Source organism: Gadus chalcogrammus, chromosome 8 (assembly GCF_026213295.1).
Source record: "Gadus chalcogrammus isolate NIFS_2021 chromosome 8, NIFS_Gcha_1.0, whole genome shotgun sequence".
Classification (NCBI taxonomy): Eukaryota; Metazoa; Chordata; class Actinopteri; order Gadiformes; family Gadidae; genus Gadus; species Gadus chalcogrammus.
Window position 1 is genome coordinate 25,459,668 of NC_079419.1, and position 21,288 is coordinate 25,480,955.

The 21,288-nt window shown below is 44.7% G+C and overlaps 1 protein-coding gene across 1 annotated transcript; it reads right to left on the minus strand.

The window, feature by feature from the left end:
- Positions 1-435: 435 nt before the first annotated feature.
- LOC130387961 (uncharacterized) lies at positions 436-19,848 on the minus strand. The gene is made up of 10 exons (XM_056597253.1): positions 19,842-19,848; positions 19,722-19,750; positions 19,376-19,586; positions 5,906-5,956; positions 5,782-5,826; positions 5,643-5,701; positions 5,419-5,527; positions 1,032-1,103; positions 816-904; positions 436-454 (listed from the first exon to the last, which is right to left on the minus strand). The coding sequence occupies exons 2-10, from the start codon at positions 19,733-19,735 to the stop codon at positions 436-438; spliced, it is 669 nt and encodes a 222-aa protein (XP_056453228.1). The 5' UTR covers positions 19,736-19,750; positions 19,842-19,848.
- Between the last annotated feature and the right edge of the window lie 1,440 nt (positions 19,849-21,288).

Consider the following 21,288-nt stretch of genomic DNA (forward strand, 5'->3'; position numbering starts at 1 on the left):
ACTTACATTCAAATGCATCCATCTCAATTTCCCTTCATATTTGAAACAACTCTTAACTCCTTTAACTTCTCAATACAGCCTACGGCACATGGACCACCTGTTTCTAGTTAAGCCTAGAATCAGGAAAGAAATTGGTCGTCGGGCATTCAATTCAAAGCTCCATCAGATTGGAACAAACCTTCCCTCCTCACTTAGGTCTATTACTTCTTTCCATATCTTCAAATCATCTTTAGTTTTGCATTATAAAACATCCTGCTCTTGTTTCTGATCTATCTTACCTTTTCTCTCTAGGACTCATTCTACTCTACCTGCTTTTCCTTTTGTCCACTATACTATTACATGTGTGTATCTGGGTTTCAAATATGTACTGTATATTCTACTTGTGCATGCAAGAAAATGTATTATTGTATGTAATGTATATTAATATATTTGATTCTACTCTGTGTAATACTGGCTGGTAGGGGGTGGGAAGGGGGGGGTGTCAGCCTATGGGGAGCATTGTTGGAGTGTGTGTGGTGTGTGAGTGTGCGTGTTTTGTCCTTGTGACTTATGTGTTTGAAGTTAATGTTTATAACATACTTTTTACTTTCATTGTATTATTTGTCATTATTGTAAGAACCCCCTCGAAAATTAGATGATACATCTCAAGGGGCTATCCTTGAAATAAAGAATAACCAAACTCAGAACCTCAACACACACACACACACACACACACACACACACACACACACACACACACACACACACACACACACACACACCACACAACACAACACAACCACACAACACACAACACACACAACCAAGAGCAATGCCAATGAGTTTCCACCCAGCGAACCAGGAACATGGCGTTGACTCGAAGATCCTCCTCAGCTGCCATGTTAAGGAAGACCTCCATGTCTTCCTGAAAATGTTGGAGAGCAAAGGTGAAGAGCAGGGGATACTTTTCTTCTTCATCATTTGAAAAACGTATCCTTTCCAGGAGCTCCTGCTGTTCTGTTGCGTCCATATTCTGAAAGATGGGCTCGAACCATTTCCCCCTGAGCAAACCTGCATTCTGACGCCAGACAGGCAACTCCAGCCACGATGTTGTCAATTGGCCCCTGTTTAATGGAAAATGGAAATACCACCACAGTTGGAATCATTTTATATTCAATTATATATTTTTGCAACCAGTTAGTTACTTAAACTAAGACTTGGAACTGTAAGAGACTGTTAGAGATGGCGCCGCGGATGGCAGCCTCGGTACTTCGCTGCGCAGCGATTTTTCTCGTTTTGTTCGTTAATTTAGTGTTAATACCCGGAGCTCGTTCACCAGAGAAGAGCTCATGAACATCGGGGAAACAACTTCTGTGGATTTGTTTCCCGACTTTCTCCATCCCATCCGTGGAAAATATTGGGACACTTATGTCAAAGGTGCGCTCACCTTTGTTCATGCAGCGAGACGGCGCAAGAGAGGTAGACGAGCCGGGGCGCTAGTGCGGCTCCGCCGACGCGGACAACGCACTCCGCTACCCGGAATATTTCTCTCCAACGTCAGATCACTGTGCAATAAACTGGACGAGCTCCAGCGACTGGTGAGGAGGAACAGACATCTTCTGTTTTGTGCTTCACGGAAACTTGGCTGTGTGGATCAACACCGGACTCTGTGCTACAGCTGGCAGGCTTCCAGCTGTTCAGAGCGGCCCGCGACACGGAGCTTTCCGGCAAAGTGCAGGGTGGAGGGATCTGTTTCTACCTCAACAGTGGCTGGTGTAAAGATGTTACAGTGATGCTACAGCACTGTTCTCCTGTTTTTCTGGAAACCCCAACATTTTAAACTATGTAAAACCCTTTTATTCCCCCGTGAGTTCGCTTTCTTCATTCTGGTCGGCCGCCTATATTCCACCGCAAAACAACGTGCAGGAGGCACAACGTCAGCTGGCCGACCACATACTGGACGTGGAGCGAACTAACCCGGACTCCTTTGTTATTGTCGTCGGTGACTTTAACAGAAGGTAACTCAGCCATGACTTCCCAAATACGCCAGCTCATTAAGTGCCCAACCAGAGACGGGAGAAACACGATGGATCACTGTTAACACAACTTAAAGAAGGCATATCATCGCCGTCCCCGCGCTGCACTGGGACACTCTGACCACGGTCATGGTCCACCTGATCAGCTATACAGGCAGAAGTTAAACACTCGTAAACCTGTTGTGAGGACGGTCTAAGCAGTGGACTAGTGAGGCCTGCGGAGGATCTTAAGGCGTGCTTGGACCATGCACTGACTGGTGGATATTTTCAGGTCTGCCACCAACAGTCTCTGATGAGTACACTGATGCTGTGACATCTTATAATCAGCTTCCTGTGAAGACAGGCTGTGTACCATTCTCGCAGCAGGTTGGTTTGTTGATGCTACAACAACAACAAACCCTGGTTCACAGCAGAACTCGGACAGCTAAGGTTGGCAAAGGAGAGGAAGGCGTTTCGGAGCGGAGTCAAAGACAAGTTTTTAAGGAGTCGATAATACAGGTTTAGCAAGGGGCAGTGAGAGATGCTAAACTTCGTATTCAAAGAGACTCCAACGGTCACGTTCTCAGATAACGACCCAGTGTCTGTCTGCAAGGGTCTGAGACTGCTCACCAACTACAAACCATCCGCCCCCCACTCCATCGACGACCCTCACCTGGCCAACGACCTGAACAAGTTCTACTGCAGATTTGAAAGACAATGCAGTCCTGTTACCATCCCCAAACCCCCATCAACCACCCCCAGACCACCACCCCCTCCTCCCCCACCTCAGCAGGAGCCCAGGCGTTCCCTCTCTGTATACTTCTGAGACCCCCCCCCCCCCCCCCGTCACCTCTCCTCCATCTGGAGAGGGACGTTAACAGACTCTTCAAGATGGCAGAAACCACCGCAAGGCAGATGGACCAGACTCCTGGTCTCATCCCTCCAACCCTACAAGCCACTGTGCAGATCAGCTGTCTCCAGTGTTTACAGGACATTTTTACACCTCGCTGGAGACATGCCATGTACCAGCCTGTTTTAAATCCTCCACCATCATCCCCATCCCCAAAAAATAAGGCCCAAAAGAACTCAAAGACTACAGACCAGTCGCCTTGACCTCTGTGGTCATGAAGTCCTTTGAGCGCCTTGTCCTGTCGCACCTCAAATCCATCACGGACCCTCTCCTGGACCTGCTCTGTTTGCCTACAGAGCAGGTCTGTGGACGATGCTGTAAACATGGCCCTCCACTTCATCCTCCAGCACCTGGACTCGGCAGGAACCTACGCCAGGATCCTGTTTGTGGATTACATCTCTGCATTCAACACCATCATCCCCACTTTGCTACAGGACAAGCTCTCCCAGCTGCACGTGCCCGACTCCACTGCCGGGTGGATCACTGACTTCCTGTCCTGACAGGAAGCAGCATGTGAAGCTGGGGAAGCACGTCTCCAACAGCCTGACCATCAGCAACCGGATCCCTCAGGGCTGCGTTTCTTTCTCCCCTGCTCTTCTCCCTGTACACCAACAGCTGTACCTCCAGTCACCAGTCGGTCAAGCTCCTGAAGTTTGCAGATGATACCACGCTCATCAAAACAACCTAGAGCTCAATGCTTTAAAGACAGTGGAGATGGTTGTGGACTTCAGGAGGAACGCAGCCCCACCCTCCCCATCACCTTGTGTGACTCCCCAGTCAGCACCGCAGAGTCCTTCCGCTTCCTGGGTACAGTCATCAGCCAGGACCTCAAGTGGCAGCAGAACGTCAGCTGCATCACCAAAAAGGCACAGCAGAGGATGTACTTCCTGCGGCAGCTGAAAGAGTTCACCCTGCCAAAGGCCATGATGGTGCACTTCTACACCTCCATCATAGAGTCCATCCTCACCTCCTCCATCACCATCTGGTACGCTGCTGCTACCGTCAAAGACAGGAGCAGACTGCAGCGTATCATCCGATATGCTGAAAAGGTGATCGGCTGCAACCTGCCGTCCCTCCAGGACCTGCATGCCTCCAGGACACTGAGGCGCTGCAGGCAAGATCATGTTGGACCCCTCCCACCCCGGACATATACTCTTTAAAACACTGCCCTCTGGTAAGAGGTTGAGGTCTGCCAAGACCAAAACCTCCCGCCACAAAAACAGTTTCTTCCCGTCTGCAACTGGCCTCATCAACAACGGCCGCTGACCCCCACCAACACTGACACGCACACTACCCCCCCTTCCCCCATCAACACCCACAGTCATCTGCCTATGATGACAACAAGTTTTGCACTACTTTCACCATCACGCACAATTGTACGTGTATTTTCTTATCTTATCTTCTTATCTTATTACGGTGCAGATGTATATGTTGTGGCAACCCGGCCCCGACACGGCAGGCCTGGAAGCCCAGAGGGCAGGTAATACGTGCTGTCTACCACCCTTTTCCCCAGAGGGCGCCAAGGGTCGCTTTGAGAAGGTCCCACTCAACGCCAACAGGAGACACCTGTGTACCAGGCCAATCAGACCCAGGTGAGGGCTATAAAAGAGAAGCGGAGAGGTTAGTCTGAGACAGGAGGTACGTGACCCATGTGGAGCAGAGAGCGGAGCGAGATTCCCTACCCGGATGGACCTTTGCCCGGGACCCGGTCTAGAGAGACCACAGGAGACCACGGAAGGAACTCCTCACCTGGAATAACCGGCGACAGCGCGTGAGACACTGCCACAGCATCCCCAGTGGCTCACGGAGCCCAGACTCTTTATTTGTTATAGTTGCATTGACGGTTGATTCCCCTTTTTTCCGTTGTTTGGACTTAATAAACGTGCCTTGTTGGCAGTTTGAGCATCCGAGACTCTTGTTCCTTGAGCCGGGTCACCACAATGTATATAGTGTATCTCTATTTATTTATTTATTTATATTTTTTATTTACTATATAATTTTTTTTTTTATTTACTCTTATCTATTTCAGCACTTATTATTCAACACTTTCTTAGTGTTTATTGTTTGTTAAGATCGTGCGCAACGAATAGGAATACCAAGACAAATTCCTCATGTGTAAATGTATTTGGCAATAAACCTTTTCTGATTCTGATTCTGATAAGGTTCTACACCCAGGACTGCAGACAAGCCCATCCAGATAATAACACATCAAATTAGACAACAACACCACTGTGGTGGGACACATAACTGGAGGGGGTAAGTCTGTCTACAGAGAGGAGGACCTGAAACTGTGAGTTGAACACCAGAATCATTTTGTCCTCTTTAAATACTTAAAATAATGAAGACCATCACACCTAGGAGGATGGCACATTCTTTACAAAAGATTATTGTCATGACTGAATGGTGGAAGAATCAGGGAAATTAAAGATCGTTGTAGGAGTAAATGAACAAAAAAAGAACAAACAAATACAATTTAACATTAACAGCATCAAAAATATATAAATAAAAACGTACCTCATGAATGTCATCTTGCCTCCTCTTCTTCAGTTTGAAAACTGGTGGCACCTCACCCCGAAGAAGAGCCTTAGATGCGTCGGTCCAGTGGACAAAGAGTTTCCCATGGCTCAAATATTAAGAATAAAAGGAAGAAAGAGAAATTAATAAACTACAAATACCATAGAGACAATCATGTGTAACCATTTCTTAGTCAAACAAAGGTGAACATAATTTGGCCTTACCTTCCAAGGTTTTCGATCAGCATGATACACCACCATTTTCTCAATGCCGGCATATCAGTCTAATAAAATAGAAAAAATATATATCAGCCTTAATATAAAATAACTTTTTAGATAGCTTTGAATAAGCAAGGGAACTTACAACAGTGAAGTCAGAGGGTGCCTCCATCACTTTGTAAAGGGCATACTGTAAATAAAAGAATAATTTTATGTTAATATTTTTTAAGCGCAAAGAGTAAATACATCCGACCAATAGTCACACCTACCATCAACATGAAGATGCCACTGTCGATGCCGTACTTTTGCCGTGGAAAGCCCTATCATGTCAGAAATTAGTTAGTAATTGTACTTCTACATGGTTCCCGCGGGTCCTTGAAAAGTCTTAAAAAGTCGTACTTTTCTTTGTGTGAAATTAAGGCCTTAAATTGTCTTAAATTTACTGTAAATTTGCTCTAGGTATTACTTTTTGCAGAGGGTTTTTTAAGACTAGGGGAAATTGTTTCACACAACAAATCACATAGTGCATCTTTTAATTACGGCATTTTCAGGAGTTTTACGTTACGTTAACGTTGACATCAGTCACTCATCAGTAGGCTAACTTGCTGGCGCTACTTTAAGCTAGTGACTGTTGACATCATCAGGCCAACTTGCGCTACTTTCAGGAGGGGACGGTGCAAATTCAATGAGAAATGGCTTTGAGGATAAGTTTCGGGGGTGGTTGGAGAAGGCAGGTGACTACGAGGCAAGGTGTCGTTTAACCCGAAAGGCATTCATACTTGGGACCATGGGAGCAAAAGCTCTTGAGTCCCACATGAGGTCGCAGAAATATATCCGATACTCCGTGGCAGCTAGCGGGACTACACCGATGCCCGTATTATTTGAAAGAAGTGGACTGAAAAGTTCAGCATCCGTGGCTAGTACTTCACATCAGACGGCGTTAACCGGCTTTGTGTCGCCACCAGAAACCAGAAGGCGGAGGTATTATGGGTTCTCCACACAGTGAGCAGACATAATCCTTCAAATCGAACGAGGACATTAGTAGCGTCTTGGCTGCTATGTTCCCAGATTCTGAGTTTGCGAAGTCGTTCACCTGTGGTGAAAACAAAAAAAAACGGCCTATCTTGCAAAATACGGCATCGCATCTTTCATAAAAAGAGAGCTGTCACGCAGCATAAGCGATAAACAGTACGTCCTCACATGTTCGATGAGAGTGAACAAAACCAATAAAAGCAAACATGGATATCCATGTGAGGTACTGGCCCACGGACGACACCGACAGCCATGTCATATCGCGGTACTATGGATCACAGTTCATGCTGGATCATTTTAATGTCAGTATTCCAAACAGTAAATTAATTAAGTTATGTGTGTAGGGCTTTGACTTTTGCCCAAAAATCATATTCGAAGTTTGTTTGTTTATTAATATTAATCATTTCTGATATACAGTACAAAAGCTGAAACTATTAGCCAGGAGTGGGAAAGACACACCAACACACAGTTGCCTGTTGCGAAGAACAGAGAACAGTACACACTGTGCACCCCACTGCTGAGCTCCATGGCATCCTTCCCCACTTCGCCACTTCATACCTGCTTGGTATGGCGTTATCTGGTATGGCTATAGTCTAAGCTTAGCTTAGTTTGTGTTGTTTCGTCATGTTAATCGCTAGTAATAGTAAGTCATTTGTAGAAATATAGTCTATCATCACAGACTGTAGGAATGTCACCCACCCAAGAATCACGAACGACATGACGCTCGTAATCCTGTAGTGCAAGGGAGTTCGTGCACAGATCCCTGAGACAAACGACTACGCGCACACATGCACACCCATAGCGAGTGACGTAGGACGTAAGTTTCAGCCCCGGGCGAAGAGGTGTCGATTTAGAGAGTTCCTTGATGTTGCCCTGCGCCACTGAGCAGTTTACATAGGAATTAATAGGCGCCATTTTTGAATCCGTGGTCCATTTTATAATATGTCCATGGGTTAAATATGTAAACATGTCAATATGTCAATAATAATTGTGTAACATAAATTTGTAATTGATTAACTGACTTAATATTGTAAATACATTTCTAGTAACTCAAATATAAATGTATGTAACTCAAATATAAATTATATTAACTTCTTCTACAACTTTCAAATATGAATTAACTTCTAAACCGTACAATATCTTAAACGCAAAAAAAAAACTACCTGCTAAGAAGTGAAAAAATAATATATGCTATATACCCTATAGTACAGGGGTCACCAACCTTTTTGAACCTGAGAGCTATACTTCATGGGTACTGAGTCATACGAAGGGCACCCAGTTTGATACACTCTTCTGAAATAACCAATAATATTATTAATATTGATTAATTATACTCATCTATGTGAAGGAACTGATCATGTTAATGATTTCTCACAATAATTATCAACAATGACTTAAAAATGTTGGGAAACAGTTGTTCTTCTCTCTATAGCACTGATGGAATCCACCCAAACACTTTGGGCAGCTCGGTGCTGGCTGCAAACATACAGCATGCCGTACAATCTGCTCCACACAATGGTCCTCATAGTTGACTGTTTTCAAATGACACATTCCCTATACAGACCATTATTACCGACAGCGCCTGCCATCCACCTCGCACATCTAGCCTTCACACTACGAGGGGAGGAAGATGCGGAGTGGATCCTAGTCTGCTGCAGCCCATCAAAATGACCCGTAAGCACACTACATCTTCCACCGTGGAGCTCACTCTGCGATTGGCACTTATCAATGCCAGATCAATAACTAATAAAACATTAATCCTAAATGATTTCTTCACGTCCAGGAACTTAGATTGTATGTTTCTGACAGAGACATGGCTTCGCACTGGCGAGCTTACAGCATTTGCTGAACTTCTTCCGCCTGACTGTACCTTCATTAGCACCCCCCGGATTACTGGGAAAGGTGGAGGGCTGGCATCAGTTTTTAAATCCAGCTTCTGCTGCCGCCAAACTCCGTCAAACAGCTTCTCTAGCTTTGAACTGCAACTTAGTCGGGGACCCAAAGTCTCAAAAATGGGTTGAACCTGACATGGTCTGCCTTACTTTTTATTTGTGTTTTTTCTGTAAACTTTGACCCTAAGAACAAATAATTGGAGGGTCTGCTCTGCCCGAAATATCTCGAAAAAAAAAAGTGAACAGAATAATGGGAAAAACCTTTTTTTCCCTCAACTCCTCAGTGGATTGGGTAGGCTGTCAATAAATAAATTCCAGATACACAGAACACATGTGCTGACAACATCCACTGAAAACACATTTCTACATGATTTTGCATAATTTAATGCAAAAGAAATAGGCGTTTTTCTCACTTTCTTCCAATATTTTCATCTTTACTTCATTGGCAATCAATTATTCCCCCAAGTTATGACATCAGTCAATATGCCTTACTCTTCACCAAACAGTATACTCATTCCACAGAAAAAAACTATAAAAATCCAACCAAAATTAATGGATCTGTGATGATTTCACTACTAGTTGGCGATCAACAGGCTCTGAACCTCATTAGAATTTTAGGCTACTCTCAAAATTCCGAAAGACATATTGAATATTTACACTGGATATTTATCATGGTTGGTAATGTCCACATGGTTGGTAATGTCATCAACATAACCCTGTTCCCCAATGAAATTGTTTCACACAATAAATATAATGACTTTCATTACTTTATTGCCTCAGATGACAACTATTACAACTTTAACGGAACAAAATAATTTAGCATAACTTAATTAACTAGGTGCAGGTCCCTGTGAGGTGGGATAATCAGGAGGGTGGCACACTGCAGATACTGCTCTGTGGACAGACCTTAACCCTCACCACCTGAGGAGACAGCAAACAAGACCGGCAGGCTGAGTTATACAGCAGCACAGAAAAAACTGAACCCCTCCCCCCAATCTATCTCTCTCTCACACACACACGCCCGCACGCGGCCTTCTTACATGTCCCTGTCTTCAAGAGCAAGTTCAATCCTTGAACATCTGTTGTGGTCCCCGTGCAGACATGCAATGCCACACTTCACATTGGCTCTTGCATAGGAGCATCCTCGGGCACACATGCTTTTCTTGCAGCGGCAGTGCTTGCTGTGTTTGAGTTCAGAAGGTTTTGCCTCTTTCAGCATCATGGTTGCCACCAATTTGCCATTGACAAGTTGTCTCCCAAAATCAGTGGCAGCTGGGTAGGTTGGCTGAACCATGTGTGCCCGCTTACACACAGCCAACTGATGCAGGGCTCTGTAAAGGTGTAATGGGAAGGCATCTTCAGTTGGTGGGTTAGGGTTAGGCAACGTGGTGGAAGGCAACGCAGGCAACTTTGAGGCTCACTAAGAGATGGGCTCGCAGTGCATCTAGATTACCACCAAAGTCACTCCTGTCATAGAGTGACACCAAGTATCACCGTGCTGCTGTTATAACCTCTTCCTGAACATCCAGGCTTTCCTCAGGGTCACCATTAGATTAGATTAGATTAGATTCAACTTTATTGTCATTGCACAAGTAAGGACAACCAGTACAACTAAATGCAGTTTAGCATCTAGCCAGTAGTGCAATCAATAAAACGTTTTTGTTAAAGCAGCGCTATAAGAATAATAATAATAATAATACATAAGACACAGATAGCAGATAGCAGCTGGTCAACAAAGTTAAAAATATCCAGTCAGTTTATAAGGTGCATATAGTTCTGAAGGGTCCATAGAATGCAGTATGAATATAAGTGCATATTGAAGTGCATAAGTAAAGTGCATAGGTGGTTTGAGGTAGTCAGACTGACCATAGTCCATGTTCAAGAAGGGGGGGGTGGGGGGGGGGCTAGTGTAGGGTCTTTGTGTTGAGCAGTGTTGTAGTGTTGTGGAAAAAGCTGTTTCTGAGCCTGCTGGTGCGACTCCTGAGGCTCCTGTAACGTCTCCCGGACGGGAGGAGAGAGAACAGGGCATGACTGGGGTGTGTGTGGTCCTTGATGATTTTGTTTGCACGTTGCAGACACCGTGAATGATGAAGATCAGTGAGGGCAGGGAGTGATGTGCCAATTATTTTCTGAGCAGTTTTAACGACTTGCTGTAGGGCTTTCCTATCAGCCATAGTGCAGTTACCATACCACACCGTGAAGCAGTTGGTGAGGATGCTCTCAACGGTGCAGCGGTAGAAGTTCCGGAGGATCTGAGGGGAGAGTCCAGCTTTTTTCAGTTTTCTGAGGAAGAAGAGGCGTTGTTGAGCTTTCTTGATCAGAGTGGAGGTGTTGAGTGACCAGGAGAGGTCTTGTGAAATATGGACACCCAGGAACTTGAAGTTGGTGACCCGTTCCACTTCAGCCCCGTTGATGTGAATGGGTGTGTGTATGCTTGCCTTTGAGTTCCGGAAGTCAGCAATGAGTTCTTTGGTTTTGGTGGTGTTGAGCACAAGATTGTTACTAGCGCACCAAGCTGCCAAGTGCTGGACTTCCTCCCTGTAGGCTGATTCATCATTATTCCTGATCAGGCCGAGCACTGTTGTGTCGTCTGCGAATTTGATGATGGAGTTGGAGTTGTGAATGGGGGAGCAGTCATGGGTGAAGAGGGTGTACAGTAAAGGGCTGAGCACGCACCCTTGTGGTACACCAGTGTGTAGAGGAATTGTAGTGGAGGAGAGGTTGTTTAACCTCACCGTCTGTGGTCTGTTGATCAGAAAGTCCAATATCCAGTTGCAGGTGGATATGCTGATGCCAAGCTTGTGTATGATGATCAGATCAGATGGTATGATTGTGTTGAAAGCTGAGCTGAAGTCGATGAATAGCAACCTAGCATAGGAATTGCTATTGTCCAGGTGGGTGAGGGCAGAGTGAAGGGCTGTGGATATGGCATCCTCAGTCGATCTGTTGGCACGGTATGCATACTGATGGGGGTCTAATGCAGGAGGAAGGCTGGGCTTGAGGTGAGCTAAGATTAGCTTCTCAAGGCACTTGGTGATGATGGGGGTCAATGCTATCGGTCGATAGTCATTCAGACACGCTGGGTTAGATTGCTTGGGCACGGGGACGATGGTGGTGGTCTTGAGGCACACGGGAACAACAGCCTGGGCCAGTTAAATATGTTGGTGAAGACTCCAGATAGTTGCTCAGCGCATGTTCTCCACACCCAGGGATGCCATCCGGGCCAGCTGCCTTCCTTACATTCACCCTGCTCAGCACTGACTGCACGTCAGAGGCAGTGAATCAGAGGGGTTGTTCGCCAGGTGGTGGGGTAGTTTTGACAGGCGTAGTGCTGTTGTCACGGTCAAAGCGGGCATAAAAGTGATTAAGCTCGTTAGCAAAGTCGGTAGTGGTGTTAAGGGGGGTTGAGTTTTCTCTTCTGTAAGAGCAAACTCAACCATACCTTCACAGCGGCAGAAGTTCTGTCAGGTTTTTAATAGCAGTTGTGTAGGCCTGTCTTTTTCCTCTTCTGTACAGATAGCTCACTGTGTCACATCCGGTAAGTATGTAGGTGCTGAGGAGAAGGGATGTAAGATCTGAAGCTGCAACATCATACTTCACCACCAGAGCTTCTGTGATGGCATGAACAGGTAGGAAGATATCCATCGTCTTCACCCTCATTTCCTGCAGCCCATCCATTTGTGTGATGTACTACATGCACATCATGATCACATCTGTCTGTCGCAACCACTACAGCCCGTTTGTGGTGCAGAAATTGTACTGAGAATGCAATGTGGGCAAACATCCTGGTATCTGCCTCCTAATTTTTCTCACAGGAAAGTTCTGGAAGCTCAACCTGACAATCCGCTGACAAGAGGACGGTGCGACCAGGATCACAAATGATTCCACCAAGAATTTGTGTGCATCCTGCATCATGTTGCTTGTACTCCTTCATTTTGTTGGGGCAGGTCTTCATCCTCTTCTCTTGTTCCTCACCTTTCAGACTTTTAGCAGGGGAGACATCATATCGATCACCAACAAAGTGGATGCAGTCACACTTGTCTGGGAGGATTCCAAGGAGCTGCCTCATGTACTTTCCTTGCATTTAATGGAAGGTGCTGCTCCCAAGATGTTGGTAACGTTGAATGAACGCCTTGGCATCTACTACCATTACAACAGGCTTGTCAGACGGCGGTAGTTTGTCCACTTCCCCCCATGAGCTGCCAAGGGATGTCTTTATTGCAGCCAGGTAGTCTGCCTTGTTTCCTTTACGCATTGCATAACTTTGGTCAAGGGACGGATCTGGCTGAAACAGGGAGGCTGGGCAACTTGTCCATTCGTGGCTAAACACTTCCACCTTCCTGTCCTCCTCATAGACCTTTGTGGCTTTGAATGCCATGGACATTGACTTCTTTGGCTTTGAAGGTTGAAAGTTTAATTTGGGCTACTCTCTCACTGTCTGTTCGTCTTGCTGCAGCCAGTGCCTCCAGTCCTTTTTCACGAGCGCAGATCAAGTCAGCAGATGGGGCTTTGTGGCCTGTTGAAATGTTGATCAGCTCCTGTTCTTCACATGTGAAAGGATTGATCATCTGGTTGCTGATAACATACATAGCCATAGCTTTGTGGTAGGTGAGGAACGTGCTTCATCAAACTCAGCCATCAAACATGACAGCTTTTTCAGCTGTTCAGTTGCATCAGCACACGCAGAAGTTGCCATCTCTACGTCCTCTTCTGACAGGGCATCTAGGAGTAGTTGGACATTGTTGCTTAGCACACACATGTACTCCAGGTCCTTCTCTTCATCAACCAACCATCTGGCAAATGCCTCCCAGTGTAGGTCAAACATGGCTGCATACACCATTATGTGGGCGTGCAGCATTGCGTAGTAGTCTTTCCCGCTGATGATTTTGTTTGCTGTTCCACGGAGACAGACAGCAGCTTCGACCATGATGTCTTCGATTCCAGTGGACTGCTTAAAATGCCCAATGGCTCCAAGGAAATTCTGAGCAATATGGAAGCCACCCATGCGCAAGATAAGTTTAGCATACTTCTCTTTGTTCTTCTTTTGCAGACCCAGAACCAGCTCAAAGATTGCTTGATCACATGTGATGATGGGATACTCTTGACCATGTTTTCTCAACACATCCATGGAGTACTGAACAGACTGTTCAACCACATATGGGTTTGTTGGTGACTTGGGGAAGGAAGGACAATAGCTGATCACAGTTGCAGAAGTGGTATCTAGGATGAGAAATGCTTGGAATGAACTCCATGTTGGAGCATCGCACATTGGTTTCAGGTCCTCCAATAGTACAGTAGGGCAGCTATGCACCAGGTGCCAGAGGATGCTCAGGTGGTCAAGAGGTTCTGCTAGACACACAGGAAGCTTAGGCTTTGTTTCAACTCCAACCAGGGAGCGACTCTTTTGACAATCTTTTAGACTTAGGTGGCTTCCTTGGTGTGAAAAGGCTGAGAAGATTCCAGGGCTGTTTGGAGGGTTTTCAGTAGAGGTAAACTAACCGTTGGTGTGGGGTCTTCATCTGGATTCTTGTACTGGAATATGTTGTGTGTTGTGCCATGCAGTGTTTGTCCATCTTTTGTGTACTCTTGGAAGTCAAGGTTATCAAATGCAAACTGTGTATCGTCCAACCTTCAGGTTTGTTGGTATGAAGGCACCATCCCTAGTTGTCTGCTCTTCAAATGCCATTGCCATTGTTGTAATATATCTCTGTGCTTCTTTGTAGCTAATGCTGTTCCCAAATCTATTTAGGAGTGACACAGTCAACTTGCTTCTGGTTTCCTTAAGGACGTACAAAGCTGTCCCAATGTGTATCGGTGTTGGGATCTTGGCAACTGCTTGGCAGACATCCCGGGCATGGTTGAGAACTTGCTGCTTAGGAGTGACTTTCACCTGGCCGTCCTCACCTAACTCTGGAGATGCATCTGTTATCATGATAAACACTTCAATGACCACACCAGTCTTCATACAAGTTTATTCCTAATGATTCCTCGCTTCAAACGTATCCCTGTAGCAGCATTTATTCTCATATATTTCTTTGCCTAGCAAGTCCAGTTGATATTTTCTCAATTTCTCAACTTCCGGTCGAAGCAAAATGGACACATACCATACATAAGATTCTGAGCATTTAAAAAAAATAGTAAGTCTCTACCCCATTCCTGTGAGTTATGGCTGTTTACAGCAACCACAAAAATGGGCTAAAACGGCTAAAGCTAGCTAATTAAAGTAGTAATGCTGCTGCTACAGGGATATGTTTGGGATGAGGACTTGTTTGGAGACTGGTGTGGTCCTTTCAGTTAATTACCATTACAATATCCATGTAACCATTCTTTTCCCAAAATGCTGAGGCAGACCTGACGGTATTCACTGAAGTCACTGTCACATACCTCAGACAGATGAGCAGCTTCGAAGTCCGTTGGTAACCGTTGGTTGGTTGTTTTAAACTCATTCAAATAACTAAGATCATGTGTGTGTGTCTGTAAATGTGCCATGATTCTAAATATCCTTGCTAAATGTTTCCATTCTAAATGCCATGATGCTAAATATCCATGCTAAATGTCTTTCGGAATTTTGAGAGCAGCCTAGAATTCTATTTAGGTTCTGAGCCTGTTGATCACCAACTAGGAGTGAAATCATCACAGATCCATTAATTTTGGTTGGATTTTTATAGTTATTTTTTCTGTGGAATGAGTTTACAGTTTGGTGAAGACAATGGCATATTGACTGATGTCATAACTTGGGGGAATAATTGATTGCCAATAAAGTAAAGATGAAAATATTGGAAAAAAGTGAGAAAACGCCTATCTTTTTTGCATTAAATTGATGCAAAATCATGTAGGAATGTGTTTTAAGAGTTATTTTTTCAGTGGATGTTGTCAGCACATGTGTTCTGTGTATCTGGAATGCATTTATTGACAGCCTACACAACCCACTGAGGAGTTGAGGGAAAAAACATTTTTCAAATTTTTCTGATAAAAAATATAGGGTGCATACAGTAAAAAAAAAATCGCGATATTTCCGCCAGAGCAGACCATCCAATTATTGGTTCTTAGGGTCAAAGTTCACAGAAAAAACACAAATAAAAAGTATGGCAGACCATGTCAGGTTCAACCCATTTTATTGAGCTTTTGAGACTTTGGCTCCCCGACTAAACTCTTCGAGATCAACCTCCTGTTCTATGTGCTGTGATCTACCGTCCCCCGAAGTTTAATAAGGATTTTATCCAGGATTTTTATGACTTTCTGGCGGGAATTGTCTTGAACACAGATCGCTTATTAATCATAGGCGATTTTAATATCCATGTGTGTTGCGACTCCCGGCCCTTAGTTAAAGACTTCTTGAATCTCATTGACTCTTTTAACCTCACACCGTCCGTTACTTTCCCGACGCATGAAAAGGGTCATACACTAGACCTTCTGTCCCATGGCTTAAATGTGTGTATTAGTGAAATTTGTGATGGGCCGATCTCAGACCATTTACCTGTGCTGTTCACTCTGACTCTGCCTTGCGCTCAGGCTTCAATGTGCGCCCCGGCGCGCCGCCTGCGCGCGCTGAATCCGTTGACCGCATCACAGTTTTCTTTTGCTTTTATTGACTCTATTGCCGCGTTTCCACTGCAGGGTGCGGAACGGTTCGGTTTGCAAAGGTGCGGTAGGGAGGGGGCGGTATAGCCCAGCTCAGTTCCGAGGTCGCGTTTCCACCGCCAACAGCACCCTTTAAGGTAGGCCGGATGTCGATAGCCGCGGCAGCTACGTAAACATCGCAAAAGTCTTCCTCCCCAAGAATGCAGACGAACGTCTCCACCTCCTTGTTCGCCCAAGCAAGCGTTTTACGCGACATGTTAATTGTAAAGAATAATACCTCGAGGCTACTGTTTGTTTCATTTTATCCCCACGTCGCCCGGAAGTGATGATCCTGTCGACCAATCAACGGAGGGGGTGTGTAGCTAGAATTTCCCGGGACCCTTTCAGGCGTCTCGTCTCGTTTTCAGTACCCCAACAGAGGAGTACTGAAAACGAGGCCAAAACGGGTACAGCGAAGTCCGGGTCACGCCCACTTTTGGTGGTGGAAACGCAACCCCCCCGCACCTTTGCGAACCGATCCGTTCCGCACCCTGCAGTGGAAACGCGGCATATGCCTCCCACAAGTGACTTAGAAAATACATCTGCGGAGGAGATACTCAGTTATTTTAATTCTACCTGCTCTAATATTCTGGACTTGATTGCACCTTTTAAAGATAGACGCCCCCAAACCTGTCACTGAGCCGTGGCTCAATGATTACACTCGTACTCTTAGACGCACATGTAGGCGTGCTGAGAGAAAATGGAAGAGGGACAAACTCTATGTCTCCCTTGGGATTTTAAGAGACAGTTTAACAAAATACCAGAAAGGCGTTAAATCTGCGAAAACCCAATTCATATCCAACCTTGTGTCCAAAAACCCCAGGTTCTTTTTGTCACTCTAAAAAATCTCATAAATCCCTGCATCTCTCCTGCTGTTTTGCCATCACTCCCTTTATGTGAACAATTTCTTGAGGTTTTTTTTCGATAAAATCTCTGCAATCCAGTCTTCCCCTCCTCTGTCCACCGTAGATCCAGCGGTGTCTCCTGTATGCCCTACTGTCTTCGAGCAGTTCTACCCACTGTCGCTCTCTGAGCTATCGCAGGTGGTTACAAAATTGAGACCTTCACAATATCCGCTAGACAGTATTCCTGCAAGATTACTGAAAGACGTGTCTAACACTGTTGGCCCATACATTTTAACGTTAATAAACACCTGCCTTGCCTCAGGCTGTGTTCCAACTCTTTTTAATCATGCTATAGTCCAGCCCATTATCAAAAAACACAACCTCGACCCCTCTGTTCTCTCCAGCTTTAGGCCTATCTCTAAGCTTCCCTTCCTGGTTTTAAATCACGCCACAGCACAGAAACTGCACTTTTAAAAATCTTTAATGATATTCTTTTAACTGTTGACTCGGGGAGTTCTGCTACGCTCGTGCTTTTAGACTTGACTGCTGCCTTTGACACAGTCAACCACCAGATTATTTTATCCCGCCTGGAACTCTGTGTTGGTATTACTGGAAATGTCCTAAAATGGTTCAAGTCATATCTGTCAAAGAGAACCTTCTCTGTTCATCTTGGCCAGTACGCCTCAGCTGGAGCCCCACTAGTCTGTGGGGTCCCCCAAGGCTCTATTTTATCTCCAATTCTTTTTGAGTTACATCTGCTTCCCCTAGGTTCCATTTTTAAAAAACACAACATTTCGTTCCATTGCTTCGCAGATGACCTAGAAATCTACCTGCCATTAAAATCAAACAAGGACTCCACAAATGCATTGTCAAGCTGTCTGAAAGATGTGAAAACCTGGTTGGAACTTAACTTCCTAACACTAAACAATAATAAAACCGAAATAATTGTTTTTGGCAAATCCAAACTACTGGATAGCATCTACAGTGTTCTTGGTTCCCTTGCCTCCTACAGCCGCCCTTTTGTCAGAAACCTCTGAGTTATTTTCGACAATGATTTTAAATTTAACAAGCAAATAAGCTCAATCGTGAAGACAAGCTTCTTCTAGCTGCGACTCCTAGCGAAAGTAAAGCCGTATCTCCCACCAAAGGACTTTGAAAGAGTCATTCACCTGTTCATAATGTCCCGTCTAGACTACTGTAATTCGCTTTACTTTGGTGTGGACCAATGTCTGCTCCTGCAACTGGTCCAAAATGCTGCTGCACGTCTCCTCACTGGGAAAAGGCGATATGACCACATTACCCCTGTCCTGGCCTCTCTTCACTGGCTTCCTGTGGTTTTTAGAATTAAATTCAAAATCCTGTTGTTTACTTTTAAATCTCTACATGGGCTGACACCTAAATATATGTCAGAGCTGGTCTGCATCCATGCTCCAGCTAGAGAAATTCGGTCAGCTCAGCAGGTGCTGCTGGATGTACCTAGGTGCAGACAAAAAACAAAAGGCGACAGAGCCTTCGCTGTGGCCGCTCCTAATCTTTGGAACAGTCTCCCCCCGAGTCTGAGAACTGCCCAGTCTATCAACCAGTTCAAAACGCAACTAAAGATCCACTTTTTTACATTGGCGTTTAATACAGATTAAGATTTTATTTCATCTTATTCATTGTTGTTGCTAATATGCAATTTTAAGCCTTGTTTTTTGTTTTGTTTTTTATATTGTATTTGTGTACAGCACTTTGGTCAACTACTGTTGTTTTAAAATGTGCTATATAAATAAACTTGACTTGACTTGTTCAAGAATGAGCAGTGCTATTTTCAGAACAGGCCTGCAGGCCCTTCATATGGTCCTTGCTGGCGCCCTGGTTCCCGCGGGCACCGTGTTGGTGACCCCTGCAATAGTATATGTGGTATAAAGGCTGGGATGAATTTCAAATTATAAATATGTACACTTATGTTGAAAGAATAGGCCGTCGCGAATCCTATTGAAACGAATGGCGCGGTGATTCGGTCTTCAAAACACGAGCTGGTAAATTGTGGAAAATGAATTAAACGGTAATCAGACAACGCAGTTATATGCTATAGACCGTACCTGTTGTTTAAAGGCTGGGATGAATTTCGAATACAATGAGTACAATGCATAACGTTACCTCTCTGGCTCATAGCTGAGAGCGAGTGAACAACGTTTCTGTTGCATAAGAACCTTAAGGGAAGGCAATGATTGTTCCAGGTATTGTAAACCCTCAGGCATTACCAGGTTAACAAAGTTATGGCTTGTGAAAAACGTTATATTTGAATGGGAACAATTTTTAACGCTCCCTCAGGAATGAATAATCGAATATTCTGACCCATCCCTACTTTAAAGTGGTCCAGGAGGAGGTGTTTCAGGTCCCTGATGACCCATGAGATGTTCTCCAGCCGGTGTTGGAGGTGGAGGTTCTCCTCTTTCAGCGTGCATATGGTCTCCTGGAGCTCATAGAAGTACCAAACCGTTGGGATGTGGAACACCAGGCACCAAACTGCAGCCCTCTGCACAGTGAATTCCCAGCTGTTCTCCCTAGAGGACATGCTGACAGGCGGTTGGGAAATAAGATAAACTAAGCCTTGGACTCTGCCTGAGCCTTCTCTTTGCTTATGTCCCCTCTGCCCACACACTCTGACTAACTTTGACTGTTGTTCCAAATGGTTTAAATATGACACTTACGTAGGTAGGCACATCAGGTAGAAACCGGCCTGTAATCAATATTAGGGATACATTGGTTGTAGGCTACAAACCATTGGGCAGCACTCAAACGATCAATAGTTATTTTTACCATCCATTCACCTCTAAGGTGAAAGGCAGCGATAGCCCGGTGGATGTCTAATCTGAAATGCTGATCTTTAGAGTTGCTTGCGAGCCTTGCGTTATGCTTCTTATCTTTACAAAAACTAAAAGCATTGCACACAGTTTACGACAGACAGACAGACAGACAGACAGACAGACAGACAGACAGACAGACAGACAGACAGACAGACAGACAGACAGACAGACAGACAGACAGACACAGATATAATACATACATACATACATACATACATACTATGGAGTTAGAATCATGCCAAAACCCCACACACAAAACGTTTCACACACAAGCTCATGCCATTTATTTACCGTGTTACAATGGCGATCGTCCTGGCGGCCTTAAACTGACTCAACAGCGCCACCTGCTGTTGTGTAGTGTGAATCACAGGACATTTGTTTGTCACGTGACTTTTGGCACTAATTTTCCGCCTTGCTGATCCACGCGCAAATGCCTTCAGATCCACGCGCAACTTTCAGATTTCCGTACTTGTAGAATTGTTTTGTACTTGAAGGATCTTTTTTTGTACTTGAAGATTTTAGTTCTTACTTGAAAGATTTTAGTTCGTAGGCCTACTTGGAGGATATTTTTTTTGTAATTGAAGAAATATGTTTCTTTGTATGTGAAAACATATTTGTTTCTGAAGCAAAATGCATTAGTTTGTGATTGATGTTTTGTATTTGCAAACCACACTGAGTGTGTGTGTGAATCGTTGTGCGCGAGTAAAACACGTTTTGTGTGTGTGTGAATCGTTGTGCGTGAGTAAAACACGTTTTGTGTGTGGGGGGGGTTTTGGCATGATTCTAACTCCAAAGACCGACACAAACGCACTATGACAGAAGGCCCATCTGCCTTCTGTCATAGTACAGACACCGACCAGCTACAGAAATAATTGCCTCGGGAAAGTCTCTGTGGAGAATAAATGAGGTGGAGTTACCTTGTAATGACAGAGAGTTAAGTACGATAAAGCAGTCAGAACCATGGTAAACTGGTGAAGATAATTTAGATAATACATGAGTTATAATGACAAAGAGTGGTGTGGTTTTTGATTTTACACTTGAGCATTTGCTTTTGCAAAAAAAAATCATAAAAAAAATTCAAAAGGAAAAGATAAATGTAACCGAGGGTTTTATTATCGCCTATACTTGAGTAAATTACAAAGAAAGAATCGGCACGATCCCCTTTATTTTAGCACTCCCAGCATATCAAAATAGCGACACCACAGGCAGACACTTCCGATCTGCCCCTTCAGAATAAGAGTCGTTAACAGGAAATGGGTTACATAAATGCCGAGAGGAAAAAAACATTACATGATTTCAGGCTTCATACATTTCTTTGGGTGTGAAATATGCATGAACCCTGGCTGCAGGAAGCAGCCAGGGTTGCCAGATTGGGCGGGAAATCTGGCCCAATCTGGCAACGCTGCTTGTG

What these genes read in the sequence shown, in the direction of transcription:
- LOC130387961 (XM_056597253.1), bottom strand. An exon ending in CTGATCGAAAACCTTGGAAG is followed by an intron (nt 5,528 to 5,642) that starts GTAAGGCCAAAT and finishes TTAATATTTGAG; the next exon opens with CCATGGGAAACTCTTTGTCC. An exon ending in GGCAAGATGACATTCATGAG is followed by an intron (nt 1,104 to 5,418) that starts GTACGTTTTTAT and finishes TCCATTAAACAG; the next exon opens with GGGCCAATTGACAACATCGT.